Here is a 15996-nt window from a genome sequence, read left to right on the forward strand (position 1 = left end):
TTCTGTTTTGTCAGGCAGCAGTCTTCATAAAACGTCTTCGAAAAAGAAGGGGTTAACTCGAGGTAAGGTTGAAAAAACGAGAATATGTCAAATATGCATCTATGATGGGGCTTTATGATTTGGTGGCGGGCACGGAAAACGTAGCGTCATGCTGAACTCTTGGCGTGTTCTGACATTTGTATTTGATTCAAGAAATAGATTGCGCCTCGATTCAATTATTTACAACATTCTCTTTTATTATGAAAAATGTCAGTGTGTAACCCAACAAATGTTAATCGCAAGGGGAGGGCTACTGGGGTACTGAAATGGGGTGGGTTGGTAAAAAGAAAATCACAATTTTAAGATTATGGAATAAACATAATCCTCTGGCTAAGATATTTTAGAGTGGGGCATTTAGAAATTTGGATTTAGGTTCAATTATCACAAGATATGACAATAATGAGGAAATAACATAAAGAACATTGGTTAAAAGATTAACAATAATAAGAATGAGGCAAAAATGGTTAAATTCAGAATTCTTTGTTTTCGAGGTCCAGAATTATGTTGAGTGCCTATTTGTATCCTTTGCTAAATTGTATGGAAAAACCCTCCATGACAGAGTTAGTGATGTGCCCGGGGAGGGTGAGGGTCACACCATGTCCAGGTGGAACAATGGGCAAGTTTCAAAGCTGCAAGGGTGATCGAGGCTTGCGATAGCTATAAAAAAGAGAGTCTATGTAAAGCTCTGTTCTCTCTGACTGATCTCCCGGAGAACAAAGTGGGGCAAACACTCACAGGCCACCCCGGAGCTCAATCCTGGGGAAATAACATGTTCGTTTTCACATAGTTACCGACACATAGACCCTCTGTTCCTGAGCGCGGTGTGTGTGTGTGTGTGTGTGTGTGTGTGTGTGTGTGTGTGTGTGTGTGAGCACCATTGATGATTCCTGATGCTCAATGACCTTACGATCTTGTGTGTTTGTGTGTCTCCGCAGGTGCAGAATGTACAGCTTTATGGGCGGAGGGTTGTTCTGTGCTGGCGTAGGGAACATCCTCCTGATTGTTTCCACAGCAACCGATTATTGGATGCAGTATCGGCAGTCCAACAACTACATGCACCAAGGCCTGTGGCGCTACTGTATGCCGGGGAAATGCTTCACACACAACGACAGCATCGGTAAAGACCACTGGGCACCACGGCCATGCGTTACATCTGTGCTTGTGTTAATTGTTGTTAATATTAGCACTGTCAGTAGCCTTTCGTCTGTTGCATTTCGGATCGCCATAGGAACAACTCTAGCATACTGACTATAGATTTATCGTTTTTGAGATGTCGAGTACTGTGTTTAAGGTCGAGGCCCTCCCTGTCTTTAGACTGAGCTTAATTGCCTGGATGGACACACGCCGCACATCGCTCACCTGCCTTGACCTGCATTTAAGCCTGAACCAACCCTGCTTCGTTGACCTTTGACCCCCCCCCCCTCCTTCCAACACAGCCCACTTGGACGCCACGCGTGCCCTCATGATCCTGTCGCTGCTCGCCTGCTTTGTGGGCATCATCCTCGGCATCATGGCCTTCATCCACTACTCCTCCTTTGACAGATTTGACAAAACCTTCGCTGCCAGCGTTCTGTTCTTCATCTCATGTGAGTCGGGCTTTTGCTGGGTTTTCATCACAAAGCCGTTGGTGGCGATTTAGATTCACGGCTTGCCAAAGCCTTTTAGAAATAGCTGAATCTATTATTGTTATTGTTATTTGAATAAACCGCATTGTTCAATCTAAAACAAGGCAATTGTCTCATCTTACACTTCTACTCTGAAAAACATATCAACCAAACCTCCCCTTCCTGCATGGACTGTATGTGTACGACATGAGACAACTGTAAGCTAAGGGTGTACCTCGTTACTGCTGCTCATGTACTCCTGCAGGCTTTTTAGTGTTGCTGGCCATGGCCGTGTACACGGGGGTGACCATCAACTACTTTGGGAAACGATACGGGAACTGGAGGTTCTCCTGGTCTTACATCATTGGCTGGGTGTCCGTGGTTCTCACATTCTTCTCAGGTAAACGCTGCACCCCGACACACACACACACAAACACACACACACACACACACCCTACACCTGCTACATCAACACGGCCCTCTGCAGTAGTAAGCTATAGCTACAGTATCTGATTTGTGGCATTTGCGCAGCACAGAAGACTTACAGAAGAAAATATTCAAACAACACACCTGTTCATTGGAAATCATTGTGGAGTATATACTAGTAGGACGCTCAACATTTGGCATTAGCTTTAGAATCAGGGTGAATTATAAAAATAATGATGCGATTTCTATATATGTGTAAATGGAATAGGAATAGGTACGTCCATGTTTGTATCAACCGCAGTGTTTTACATACAGAGAAGGCTCTTATGATCCCTAATGGGCTAGGGCCACTAGGCCCCGGCTGGGGGCCACCAGGAAGTACTCCTGACCGCTCTTTAGACTCCATGATGAGTTTCTGTGATGCATGCTGGGAATTTGTTGTGATTTTTTTCTTTTAATTTAAAACACATGAAAATGACTGAATCTGCAGCACATATTTCCGAAATAAAGACCAGATCAGTCAGACCAAAATCTGACATATTGGCATGGGCCTGTTTCCATGTATACATACAAAAATATTAAAAGCAACTCCATGGATGTTTAAATCGTCAATAGTTTTACACAGGATAAACTGCCATATTGCGACACATGTACCTGTTATTTTTGTGTGTATCAGACAAGCTTATTCAAGCTGCATGTAGGCCTAAACTCTTTTATTTTAAACCTGAGTGTCTGTGTTTGATCCACTAATATAATACCCTAAGGCCACACAAAATTAATGTTGAATGTTGTTTTTGTCTTTCTGCTTCAGGGATATTTTATATGTGTGCCTACAAGATGCACGAGTGCCCAAGGAACTCTCACTGATTTATTTGTACGTCTTGGCCATCATCAATGAGAACGACGGCGAGAGTTGCAACCTTTCTATTGGCTTCAATCTGACCAGCAACATGAGCCCCGCAGCGTTGGCTCTGGAAAATGACCACCGTTTCAGTGATTTCAATAAAAAAAACATGGAAAATGTGCCTCTGGCTTTTATATTGCTTACTCTTTTGTTGAATTTCATCCCTTTAGACTTTTTTTTTTTTGAAGAACTTGCCCACATATACATTTAAAATGGTTGCAATGTTAAATATCCATACATACATCTAGCTAAACTCAGTATAACCAAGACCTGATTCTGAAAGGTTGATCATTAATGACCTCCCTACACCAGATTTTATAAATTTATATTTCTGTGCTTCGAATAGATTTTTTTTAAGTTTTACACTCGCCCTCAGTGTTTGTTTACCGTATGCAAATACAAAAAAATAAGCAATTTGTGGAATGTGCCGAAATATCACACTTACATGATCAAGTGTAGAAAAGTATGTATTTGTGGGAAGTGTTGCTTACCTTGATGCAGCATCATATTTAAGATCCTGGCCTTTCTCTTCATCTCCATATTCTTGTCTGAGTCCTGTCAGGATGCGCCACAAATAATTACTATTAATTTCAAACAAATGGATAACTTTGGCTGCATGGCTGGCAATAGGTACCAGCCCTCTGTGCAGTCTTATTTGACTCTTGAAAGTAGACTCTTGAAAGTGCACATTACTATGTAAATTAACTCCATAACGGAATGAAAAGTTCAACGCTTCTACAGACCTTGACCACAGGGAACTCCACAACAGTTTTGTCACACACACAAACACACGCACACACACAGACACACACACACACACTTTTTGCAATTCTTAATGAACAGAACTCATACTTGAGAACCTTAATCCAGGTGTAACTATAGGTTATCTGTGTTTTTGAAGTCTGAGCAGAATGCAGCATCGCAAGCCTCTTATCGCAATGTACCACTTAGGGAGTGACGCACTATCTGGTCTCCCCCGCATTCGTTCCCTGATGAAATGGCAGCTAAAAGCAGCTTTGGACGGACCAAGGGAACGGATCCTATTGATCAGCAAGTAAAGGCGATTTCGTCCCCATTTGTTCATTTACTTTCTAATTTTCTTCTAAAAGCAAAACCTGTTATCCTGACGCGCTCTTTAAAGAGAGCGAACAGAAGGTCCACATTCACGGTCAACATTGTTGTAAAGGTCTATCGTTTTTATTGAGCTTACGAGTTTTCCATTTGTGCAATAAATAAATGAAGGGAACCGGGAAAAACAACTGAAAAGGCCTACTAGACCACAAGAATACACCATTATTATAATGATTATTAAAATATATTTGCCGTTTTTGACAATAACAACTTCAAATTGTAGTCTGGAGTTTATACAACACACTTCCTTGCATAATATAATTTTAATAATTAGCATTCTACCTAACAGATCGAATGGAAATCCTGTCCTCGAGCCCGAGGATTACAACTTCCGCTCTAACATCTCACTTAATTGCCTAATAGCATTGCAGCGAGAATTCTGACTACATTAAGACACTTTCACATTAGCCGGCATGATTGGAAATGTGATGACAACACGATATCAACAAATTATAGCAAACGGCTTCCGACACAAATGGCACCGGAGCAACACTTGTACTCTCCCAGATTTCAATGCCAACAATTACAGACAAATTGGGCAAGATTACTAGACAGACCCGTAGTCTTGTCTAATCCTCTCGTGGCAACACTGCCTGAAAAGCCCATGGAGAGAAGCTCCGAGTCGGCCATATTTTTGGACATATCAGACTTCAACACTAGCCTGGATAATAGCCTACATTGATAATGAAATAAAAACTTTAAAAAAACGCTCCCTACGGATGACAATAATGTTGGCATGCAATTAAAATCATAGTCGGCCTAAATGAAACCGTTTCATTTACCTTTTTCTTTTGTAAGGCACGTTTAGGCTTTATTTGGGTACAAATTGCCATTTAAACCGCTCACTGAAACATAGCATACAGAACTAACAACCTAATTTGTTGTTCTGCCTTTTTTCCACAAGCAGCTGAAGGATAATGCCAAAGCAAGTTTGAGTGAGCCGCAGCTGCTTACAACCTGTAGTGCTTCTCCTCCTTCCGCCACTCCAAATTAATGTGCGCACAATCATTCTTTGCCCCGCCCCCGCTGACGCGCTATTGGCTCTCCGCTAATCAATTTCACAATCGACTTCACTCCTTGAATAAATACTAATCTCCCCGAATCTAAAACCTGTGTTCCTCCCTCCAATAGAGTCACTAACTCTCGCACAGGGTACTCTATAACCACACTCGTCTTGGGGGTCGATAGAAGTGAGACTTTGTTTTTGTATGTGTGTCTCCACACAGCGATATAAAAAGAAGAGAGGACCGATGAACAGTGAATTCAATTTTTGAAAAGTTATGAGTATGAGTATGAGTATGAATTATACGTCTCCGGCGCCGCAGGTGCCGACACAGAGATCCACATCTTTCTTCATCGAGGACATCTTGTTACACAAACCAAAGCCCCTGCGGGAAGTGATACACTCGCCGTTCTCGAGCTCCCTGGCGTCTCGGATGCCCCTCCTGGAGTACGGATACCCGCTGATGCCCACACCGATCCTGGCGCACCCGCACCACGGGCTCCACAAGCCGGAGCACCACCAGTACTTCTTCACATCTGGTAAGACCCATGCACGTGTTTACCAGGCTGTGCGTTTATCTACGAGCTGCTTGAAAGATAAAAACAAGAAAATCACTAAACAAGACTGATGTAGGTATAGGCCTAGGATTTAGGTTAACATCTAAATTTTAAAGTTTTAGTTAAGTCATGTCAGTTTTATAATTTGAGTGTGTATACTAAGTAACCAGTTTGTTAATCACATTCATCTGACGGGGCACATGCTTAATAATGGAAAAAAGTGATGGATCAATCGAAAAATAAATTATGTTATTGTAGCATGATAAATACATTTTTTAAATTTTTAATTCGATTTTTTAAGTAAAAAACTATATAGTCGGTTATGACTACTATTTATTTTAATTATTATCCCTATGTATATAATAAAGTGATCGATTGGACATTTCAAAAATACATATTTGTTGAATACCGTTGGGTGTATGTTGGATTTTAACCGTACTATATTACACCTGATAGGGATGCAAATGCCCGCGTTGTTTCAGCATCACCCCGAGCTGCCGGGCAAGCACTGCCGGCGCAGGAAGGCTCGCACGGTGTTCTCCGACTCGCAGCTGTCCGGCCTCGAGAAGAGGTTCGAGATCCAGCGGTACCTGTCCACGCCCGAGAGAGTGGAGCTTGCCACGGCGTTGAGTCTTTCAGAAACACAGGTCAGAAGACATCTGAAAAAAAACACTCGACCACCCCAAATAGGGCCTTTAAAATAATATTTTAAAGCAGGCCTGTTCATTGATACTTATTTTTTTGCCTCTTTTTTTAACGCATATACAGGTGAAAACGTGGTTTCAAAATAGGCGAATGAAGCACAAGAAACAGCTGAGGAAGGCACAGGACGACCGGAAACATTCGAGTGACACGGACCCCCGGTCCACGGAGAACTCGAGCGAGAGCGAGGTGAACGAGAAGCACGCGGAGGAGCTGAAGGGCGGGACGGAGCCCGGCTACCTGCTGCACGAGGACGAGGACGAGGACGATGTGGACATCGAGGAGGACATTTGCTCCCCGGAGCATTTACTATAGTAGGCCTGGCAGCCCTGCGTGGTGTTTGTTTTATAAACGGGACGACGAAAAAACACAAGTGTAAAGAATCTACAGACTTTCCCTTTCGATAAGAGGCGGCGGCTATGTTGCTTTGTAAATAGTATATGACCCGTCGATATAACGAGCATGACAATATTGCATTTTTTTTAAATTATGGAGGCTATTGTAAATATTGTTATAAATATTGTTTGTTTTATTTTTATTCGTAGTAGTAGTAGTAGTAGTATTATAATATTCCATTACGCAGTATTTGAATAGGCCTACTGTTTATAATCGATGGGAAACACCCCATAATTCCTTCCGCACTTTTCAATAACGAATTTCTTACCAAGCACAGCTTGTTACTAAAGGTTTTTTGGTTTTGTTATTTTGACACACACTGTCATATATTTTCCCTTTTTCGATTATTGTCTAAATATATATGCTGTCTGTGTCTGGAAATGGATCCGACAATATGCCATAGACAATAATAGGCGTAGGCCTACTATTGTCTATGGCATATTGTCGGATCATTTTCCATTAGGTCATTTTTTATTAGGCCCCATCATAATTATTCTGTTATTATGATTATATCATCTCTTATTTTATCCTATTATTACTAATATTGTTATTATATTATCCTATTGTAATTATTAGGCCTATTATTATTGTTATTCCCAAATAACTGCAAGCAGTCCCAAAATGTGTGTATCTGTATTGTTACTGTCATGGTGGGCTGAAACGGCCCTCTTTGTACCCCTGCCCGCTGCATCCAGCGGGCCACATACCGCACAGTGGCTGTCTGGGACTGAGAGCTCCAGAGAAATGGACTGAATGCGTGTAAATAACATATTTTCTAATTTCTAATAGGCTATGCATAGCTCATATTTAGATATGTCTTCTATGGGCATTGTGTAAAAATGAGCAGTTAATGTTATCCATGTAGGTCTATATTGCCACATGTCTTCAATGTCCATTTAAGAATATGTCTTGTCGATTGTATAGCCATGATCCGTTCCGTTCCCAATTAAATTATAATATACAATGTCTTGTTGATATTCAGAGACGCTTGTTGCATGGCTGATACGTGATCAATGGAAGAAAACTATTTATTGAAATAGAAATTGAAGGATTTCGATTTCCAAAATATACATTCTAGAATATATCCTTCTGGAGGGTTACAGTTTGATGATTTAGTATGCACTGCATGTTTGGTAGTGTAAACTCGTAAGTGTCATCGATGGTGATTGGGGTACAAAGAGGGCCGTTTCAGCCCACCATGCAGTAACAATACAGATACACACATTTTGGGACTGCTTGCATTAATTTGGGAGTACCAATGATAATAGGCCTAATAATTATAATTATAAATAATTACAATAGGACAATACATTACGTTGGTGGGCATAGCTGCTATCTTGATGGATTCTTGTTGGATTCTGAAATATTTTTTGAACATTTTGCGTTAAGAGAAGCCTATTAATAAAATGCAGTATTAAGTATAGAGAGACCACTAATAATAGGTAATCTAAATTAATTGATAAGCCTTTAATAAAAAATGAGATAACTGTTGGGGAAAAATATTTTTGTGTCAAAATTAAATGAGAATGAAGGATATGCCCTAGTGCAATCATTTTTAAGCCTTTATTGCATTTCAATGAGTTACATTACGTTGATATTGCTATATTAATGTAGCTTAATTTACTTAATTAGAGACTTAAGCATCTTACAGAAACAAAAATAATACATAAATAAATTAAAAAATCATTCAGATATTCCAAACATTTAATTTATATAAAATCAATACAGCAAATGGAGACCAGTAAACCATATATTTTGATAAACACTGCCAATTGTATCTTTAGTTGTTATATATAAATAATTCCAATTTAAATTCTTTAAAAATATGTATATATCTGTATATTGTATGCACTTCTATAAAACAAGGCATCCGTGCACATACACGCCAGCCCCTCCCGCTTCCATCAGGCACACTAACTCCATACATACTTTCCTGGTCAATTTGCTGTTGCACAACTTTGATCTGCCTCCATCAAAATAAAAATACAAGAATATCTGCTTCTTTCTCAGTACTAGCTTTTTTCTTAAAAAGGCATGTCTCTCTGCTGTCTCTTAAACACACACACACACACACACACACACACACACACACACACAGAAAATGTTAAATATTGTACTAGAATGTTTTTTGTAGTTGTAATCAAATCCATTTAAGCAGGCATTAAGAGACACAGCTCTACGAGTGTGCATTTGTGCATTTAATCTCTTCCTCGCGCAAAGCTTTCCATTCTCCTTTCTAAAACAGGATATGCCACGCTCCCCCCCATGTCCCTTTGAAAAGCAATTCAGGTCATTTTCAAAATGTGATTCTGATTAACGTAAAAGGGTAGGGGTGGGGGAGGCGGCACAGAGAATAGGCCATGCGGAAGGTGATCAATTAAAAGATTAAGCGTTTTGCAACACATGGACGCATCTACATTTGGGCCCTAACAGCGGGCTCATCAGCTCATTTCAGGCCCATTTCAGGAAGCCTGCCGCCTTGCGCAGAGGAAAGCGTGCTTCTCACATCAAAGCGCGGAACGTCCACATGTGAGCTTTTCCAATGGGCAGAAAGGGATGCTAATTCAGGCCCTCTTCATGTGTGGTGGTGAAAGACCCCTTCAATTAACTGGATTTCAATGGGCAAAAAACATAAGGAGGAGGGACTAAAGGGAGAAAGGAGATGCAAGCGAGACCGGGTCTGGATAGACAGCGTTGGAAAAAAACACACAGAGGGGTGGTGGGTGGGGGGGCTTGTGTGTGTTCATTTACACTTTGCTCATCAGTGGACTTAAACACTAAAACAGAGGGCTTCAAAGAGCCCCTGATGGGTTAAATAGAGACTATAAACTAATTAAAATATTGCAGAGAGCCAAATAGTGCTTTGATAATGATCTGAGGGTTCTATTAGCGAAATGCGGTGCTTGAGACTCGCACGTTGAACGGTGAACGTTTGGGGCGAGTGTATATCGTGGGGGGCCGGTGGGGGGGGCCTGTTCATTTTGAAGTATTTATCTATAAAGTTGTTCCCTGGGAGAACCGATCACGTGCGCTTCTACATGTCACCTGATATCTCATTATCAGTGTATAGAAGAGAAACCGTTTCTCTGTTTCTCCCCTGTTCGGGCTGGGGTGAGGTCACTCCCCCCAGCCGACAGTGGCTGTGCATCATAGAGGTCTATCAGGCATAGAGGTACGCAAGGCTTATTAACGCTCATCTATTAACTATTATTAATCCACCTAGGTTATTTCATAAATAAATAACTGTTAAAAAGTCTGTACTTGTACCAAAAATAGGTGCAGCATTCTCAAAAGCTTTGGAGCCGGGGGGGGTCTTCGAAATGTCAACAACGTCCGTGATTTTACAGGATAAACACTCGAGTGTGAAGCGTTTTTCATTATGAATGTTTCAGCATCAACACAGAATCCGGTGGTGTGTGTGTGTCGGGGGGATGTTTGTTGATTCGATACTTGCAGATATGTATAACCACGGCCACATGTTCAATTATACAGGTTAATGTACAGTACAAGTATATAGTATGTAAAAATTCATACTAATCAAAAGTATACTATGCAAAACTTTTGCATGGAAAATGTATGCAACCAAACTGTGTTTCTATGGCAGGAGTCAGCCTGAACAGACTTTAACGTTTTGCTGATCGCAAACGCTTTCACACGTTTGCTCCGTAACCAGAAGACTTAACTCCTGTGCAGCCAGCATTTGTGTCTTCATAAGTAATAGGCCTCATCTGTCTGTACTAATCATTCTGCTGGGAATCCTTCTACTTTTCATGTTTTTTGTTGTGATGGTGGTTGTTGATGTTGTTGCTGTTGTTGACAGTGCACTAAGCGTGATGCAGCTGTATTTATTACCCCTGTACGGGGTGGTAAACAGTCAGGTGATGTGGATGTCTCTTCCTCTGAGTCGTGGTTCTGTTTCGGACCGGCAGGGCAGTGGCGGGCGCACCTCAGACCAAGTGCGCCTTCTGGAAGGCGGCCACGGCCCGCTTCTCCTCCTCGTGGCGTCTCGTCATGTCTTCCAGCGCTTCCAGCTGGGCCAGCTCCAGGCCTTCCGGGTGGGCATCACAGAGCAGGCCAGGGAAGCCCCCTGATTGGTCCTGGTGCTTTTTAGGTCGGGGCTTTGGGTGGGGCTTGGCGATCCTCTTGGCATATTCCAATGCCTAGCAGAGATAGAGAGAGGTGGCGATAGCATTAGAGAGAGAGAGTTTTAGGTATAGCAACCCGCTATAGGATTGACGCTTTGTGATCATTTCTCGCTTGCATTCTATATTTAATCAGAGGGGTAACCGTTGTTAGTAAGAAAACAATCAAGGTAGCGTCACTGCATTGTCAAAGCACAGCCAAAAAAAAAAAAGGGCGCAAACAACATCAACGTGAAATGATGCCAACACACAAGTATCCCATTTGCTCCTCAAAATAATAGGACACGCTAAAGAGGGATAACATCGCACCTTCCTCCTGGGAACCGTCTTGTCCGGGTCTTCCGGGTCCCGGGGTGGGAGGACGGGGGCCGTGCTCGTCTTTTTGTTCCGCTCCCGGATCACATTTGAATACAGCCTCTGTCGTCTTGTTTTCTCTGCCTAACGTGGGGATAGAAACACGTCACACACACACACACACACACACACACACACACACACACACACAAAGAGAAAGTGTGAGTGAAAGAGACAAATAGACAGAGAGAAAGAGACATTATAAAGCAAGGTTTAATTAACTGAACCATTCCCCGTTCCCCCCTTGAGGTTATTATTTTCTCCGGTTCGAGAGAAGCCTCTCCTCTCCACGTGCCCTCCCCTTCATCCACAACCCTACCCATCGCAACAAAACAACAACAAACGCATGTACGGCATTGAGCGACCCGATCAACATTTACACACATCGTTCACTAATAGGCTCGGCCCCCGCAGGGGCACACAGGGGCCCCTGTCTCCTACAAAGTGGCCCAGACACGCAGACTACCCACAATGCCATAGATGGTGTGTGTGTGTGTGTGTGTGTGTGCGTGTGCGTGTGCGTGTGCGTGTGTGTGTGTGTGTGTGTGCGTGTGCTTGTGCGTGTGTGTGTTTGTGAGCGGGGAGGTTATTAACAAAGGGCACATCAAAGCACAAAAGCACACTTAACTTCACGGACATATTCTCATTTGCTTTGTGAATCGTATTCTTTGCGCTGAAAGAGGAGGAGAGTGTTTGCGGCGGGGGAGCGAGAAAACACGACCGCCGGACCCACAACGACATAATGAACCGCGCGCCGGGGGTCTGGGTGAGTAGTGGTGAGGTGGAAGAAAAACATACATACACAAAATGGGATGTTTCTATTCTGCTCAGTATAGAAAACTTTGAATCAACAAGTGTGTGTGTGTTTTGAATAGCGCAAGCTAGTTAGGAGAACAGGCCAGAGTAGCACATGCGCTCTGTCGTAACATAAATAGGTTTGTAACAGGCTTTCCAGATGTGTGGAGCCTGATGAATGTACTTGTTGCAGTCAAGATATACTTAATACCACAAGATACACAAAGACGATGAAGGTTTGAAGGTTTTTCTAGTTCGTTGTTGTGTTCATGTTTGAACTGTTTCTGACCCTTTCCTTTAATAAAATTAGGATTTCTGTATTTTGTCAAGTATCTATTGCACGGATATTCTGTTTAATATTCTGTGTCCATACAGGAGTAGGCATGCCAAGAACGAACACACCTTGCATCATAAACCCAAGTCAATTGGTCCTGATTAGGCACTTTATGAAAACTAAAACGCTTACTGCCTTCTCATTGGCCTTATCAGGACCCAGGCCGCACAGGTTCACCACCTGCCTCAGCTGCCTGTAGTCCTTTAGAGTATAGACCTGTGAGAGAGCGAGAGAGAGAGAGAGAGAGAGAGAATATTTATGCAGAAGAATTAAAAGAAAAACCCAAACGTTTGCGCCGCCGTCTGTTACAGCAGTAGCATTCCCCCCCATTACCACAGGAGGACAATTTAAATCCATTTCCTTCTCTTGTCTGGAATTTGTTGGGCTGAAATTAGAGCGGTCCATTAAAAGAGTCTATTTGTAGAAACATCCAGTGATAGTGCAGCGGGGCGGCTGATGGAGTCGAGTGATGACAGACGGATGAATGATGGTTGCAGCCAGTGGCAAAATGGAGCCACTTTGTGAACCCCGTCAGCCCAACCACACCACACCACCACCACCCCTCCAACACAAAGACCTGATCATGTACTCTCTGTCCTGCTCACTTTTGCCATCTCGCCTCTTGGCTCCATTTTGAAGTTAGTGCTTAGACACACATGTGCACAGACAGACACAAAAATACCCAAATATTCACACACACACACAGACAAACACAGTCACACTGTGCACAGCTCACAGGGGCACACATACGTTGTGATATAAACACACACAGAACCAACAATACATAAATCAAGATTATTTCACTCAGTATTTTGGGGCAAAATTTGACTATTTCAGGATTTGTCCATTAGTGCTTCTTCACTGGATCCTTGAGGGTCAGGGGAAGACAGGTCACTTCTTCCGCCTCTCCTTTAAATGTGTGTGTGTGTGTGTGTGTGTGTGTGTGTGTGTGTGTGTGTGTGTGTGTGTGTGTGTGTGCGTGTGTGTGTTCACGCCATGAGTCATACACCTATCTTGGCCATAACATCAACATTGCGGGTGAGTGGGGGGAGCAGGCACAGTAGCTATGTTGTGCCTATAAGAACAGAATCGATCTAATTGATTCCTCCCCACTCCCTGTAGTCATGAAACTGGACGCTATCAGAGAGGTGGCCCTGGCGAGGGTACAACACCTCTTTGCAAACGTCCACATCCAGCAAAATGTCTTACGGGAAATGAACAATAAAACAGTCCAGGCTGTCCGAAAGTGACTAGGGCTGAACTCACACTCTACCAGGGATCTCATCTTCCTCTCACATAAAGAGGGGGGGCTGGGTGTCCCAAATGTGGAATGGGTATACACTGCTACCAGGCTGACACACCTCATCAGCATGCTCAACAATGATGATGCCGCTGTCAGAGAGCTGGCCTTGCCAAAGCAGGCCAGGACAGCTTCCTAGGCGTTGGGAGGAAAAGCAGTGGGAAACTGGACACACAAGCTGCAGGCTTTGGAGTTCGGTCGGACTGGCCGGACCTAAATGATCCGTGCAACAGAATGACAGTCAAACTGGAATGGACACAACACAACTCACACAGCACCACAGGCATCTGATGCAGTTGTCACCGACCCATCTGTAACCGCAGAGGCTACTGTATACCACAACGAGGCAAAACACACACTACAGAACACAACAGCAAGGAGATTCCTTCTTAACATAAAACAAACAGAGACCAAACAACACTGGACTGGACTTAGAATGCAGGGAAAGCTAGCATGCCTAGACTTTGCAGACCACTCTGCTTCCCAATCCATGTACAGAAATGCTGCTGTTGGGGAGGACATCCTCTGTTTTACTGCCAAAACTAGACTGCAGGTGCTACCTACCAAATACAATCTGGCATTATGGTATCCTGCACACCACCATCCACACTGTATAATGCACTCTGGCCATCAACTTGAATCAGTTGCCCATATTGTGAATGGCTGTACTATGTACAAAGGACTGTATATTGCACGCCATGACCGACTTGTCAATCTTATTTCCAGCAATGTTAAAGAAGTATTTCTAGAAAATGTGACCATGTACAAACATTCACGTATCATGCCAGAATGGTTTAACAGCTCTATTGATGTGTTTTGTAACATCCCAAATACCCCTGATGTTGTGTTTTTAAACAAAGACAGAAGGGAAGTGCTCCTACTTGAGATAGGCTGTGTGTTTGATCTGTACATGGAAATTGCTTTCAACGATAAAATCCTTAAGTACCAGCCCATTCTGGAAATACTAAGGGACCTAGGCTACCATTGCAAGCTAATAGTGTTTATTTTTGGCAGCTTGGGGCATGTCCACAACCGTGTTTCCAGTGGGTTAAGGCTGGCAGGGCTCTCCAGCAGAAAATCTGTCTGGCTGTCTGGCAGTGTAGCGGAGGAGATGTTTTTTGTACCCTTGAACAAAGACCTATCTCATCTCTGAAATATTTGAATCCTGTCTCTTGTAATGTGATTGGTGGATTCAAATAAAGAATTAAAATTGTGTGTGTGTATGTGTGTGTGTGTGTGTGTGTGTGTGTGTGTGTGTGTGTGTGTGTGTGTGTTGGTCAAACAAGAGTGTGTGCGTGTGTGTGTGTGTGTGTGTGTATGTGTGTGTGTGTGTGTTTGTGTGTGTGTGTGATGGTCAAACAAGAGTGTGTGCGTGTGTGTGTGTGTGTGCGTGTGTGTGTGTGTGTGTGTTTGTGTGTGTGTGTGATGGTCAAACAAGAGTGTGTGTGTGCGTGTGTGTGTGTGTGTGTGTTTGTGTGTGTGTGTGATGGTCAAACAAGAGTGTGTGTGTGTGTTGTGTGTGTGTGCAGCAGCAGGCGTGGGGGGCATGGGGTGGTGGCGGTCCACAGCCTGACCCAGACAAAGGGAGGCTAATCATTCCAGATTGGGCTAGCTGACTCTCAAGGGGGATCAGTTCACCCAAGAATTAGCTGCTGGTCATGGACCCAACAGGGAGCCCCCCTCTGCTCTCGCTCTCTCTCTCTCTCTCTCTCTCTCTCTCTCTCTCTCTCTCTCTCTCGCTCTCTCTCTCTCTCTCGCTCTCTCTCTCTCTCTCGCTCTCTCTCTCTCTCTCTCTCTCTCTCTCTCTCTCTCTCTCTCTCTCTCTCTCGCTCTCTCTCTCTCTCTCTCTCTCTCTCTCTCTCTCTCTCTCTCTCTCTCTCACACACACACATCTCGTTTGACAACCCTCTTAAGTCGTGCTCGTCTCCTTTCATGGCCGGCCATGATGAACCGCGCTGGTTTAGGAATTTTAAACCAGTAATCTTGTCAAGTAGCCATAGCTAACTTCACAGAGGGAGAGACAAAGTGACAGTTATGCAATGGGTACACGTAAAAAAAACCTCTAAGCTAGGACAGATACTCACACATACTGAAAATACTCATCATGAATGTAGGAAAAATGTACTATTTTCCATCTTTGAGTCACTAAAGAACACTTACACATACAGAAAATATGCCTTTTCTCGAGGGACCAAACACATGAGCTCCCCTGAGTTTGCTAATCGGTTTGCATCTCGTGAGGGGAGATCTACATGACTCCTTTACAGAAGTGTGTGTTTGTCATTTTCCTCTCTAGGGCCCACCTGCCA

At 43.2% G+C, this 15996-nt stretch overlaps 2 protein-coding genes across 2 annotated transcripts; both read left to right on the top strand.

The window, feature by feature from the left end:
* Positions 1-981: 981 nt before the first annotated feature.
* lim2.1 (lens intrinsic membrane protein 2.1) lies at positions 982-2936 on the top strand (the record flags this gene model as incomplete). The annotated part of the gene is made up of 4 exons (XM_079737848.1): positions 982-1156; positions 1476-1625; positions 1909-2043; positions 2881-2936. The coding sequence occupies 4 exons, from the start codon at positions 982-984 to the stop codon at positions 2934-2936; spliced, it is 516 nt and encodes a 171-aa protein (XP_079593974.1).
* Positions 2937-5384: 2448 nt separating this feature from the next.
* Positions 5385-6681, top strand: bsx (brain-specific homeobox; the record flags this gene model as incomplete). Its single annotated transcript, XM_079737811.1, has 3 exons — positions 5385-5646; positions 6121-6311; positions 6433-6681. 3 exons carry the CDS (start codon positions 5385-5387, stop codon positions 6679-6681), a joined length of 702 nt encoding a protein of 233 aa, XP_079593937.1.
* Between the last annotated feature and the right edge of the window lie 9315 nt (positions 6682-15996).

Source organism: Pollachius pollachius, assembly GCF_949987615.1.
Source record: "Pollachius pollachius genome assembly, chromosome: 6".
Lineage (NCBI taxonomy): Eukaryota > Metazoa > Chordata > Actinopteri > Gadiformes > Gadidae > Pollachius > Pollachius pollachius.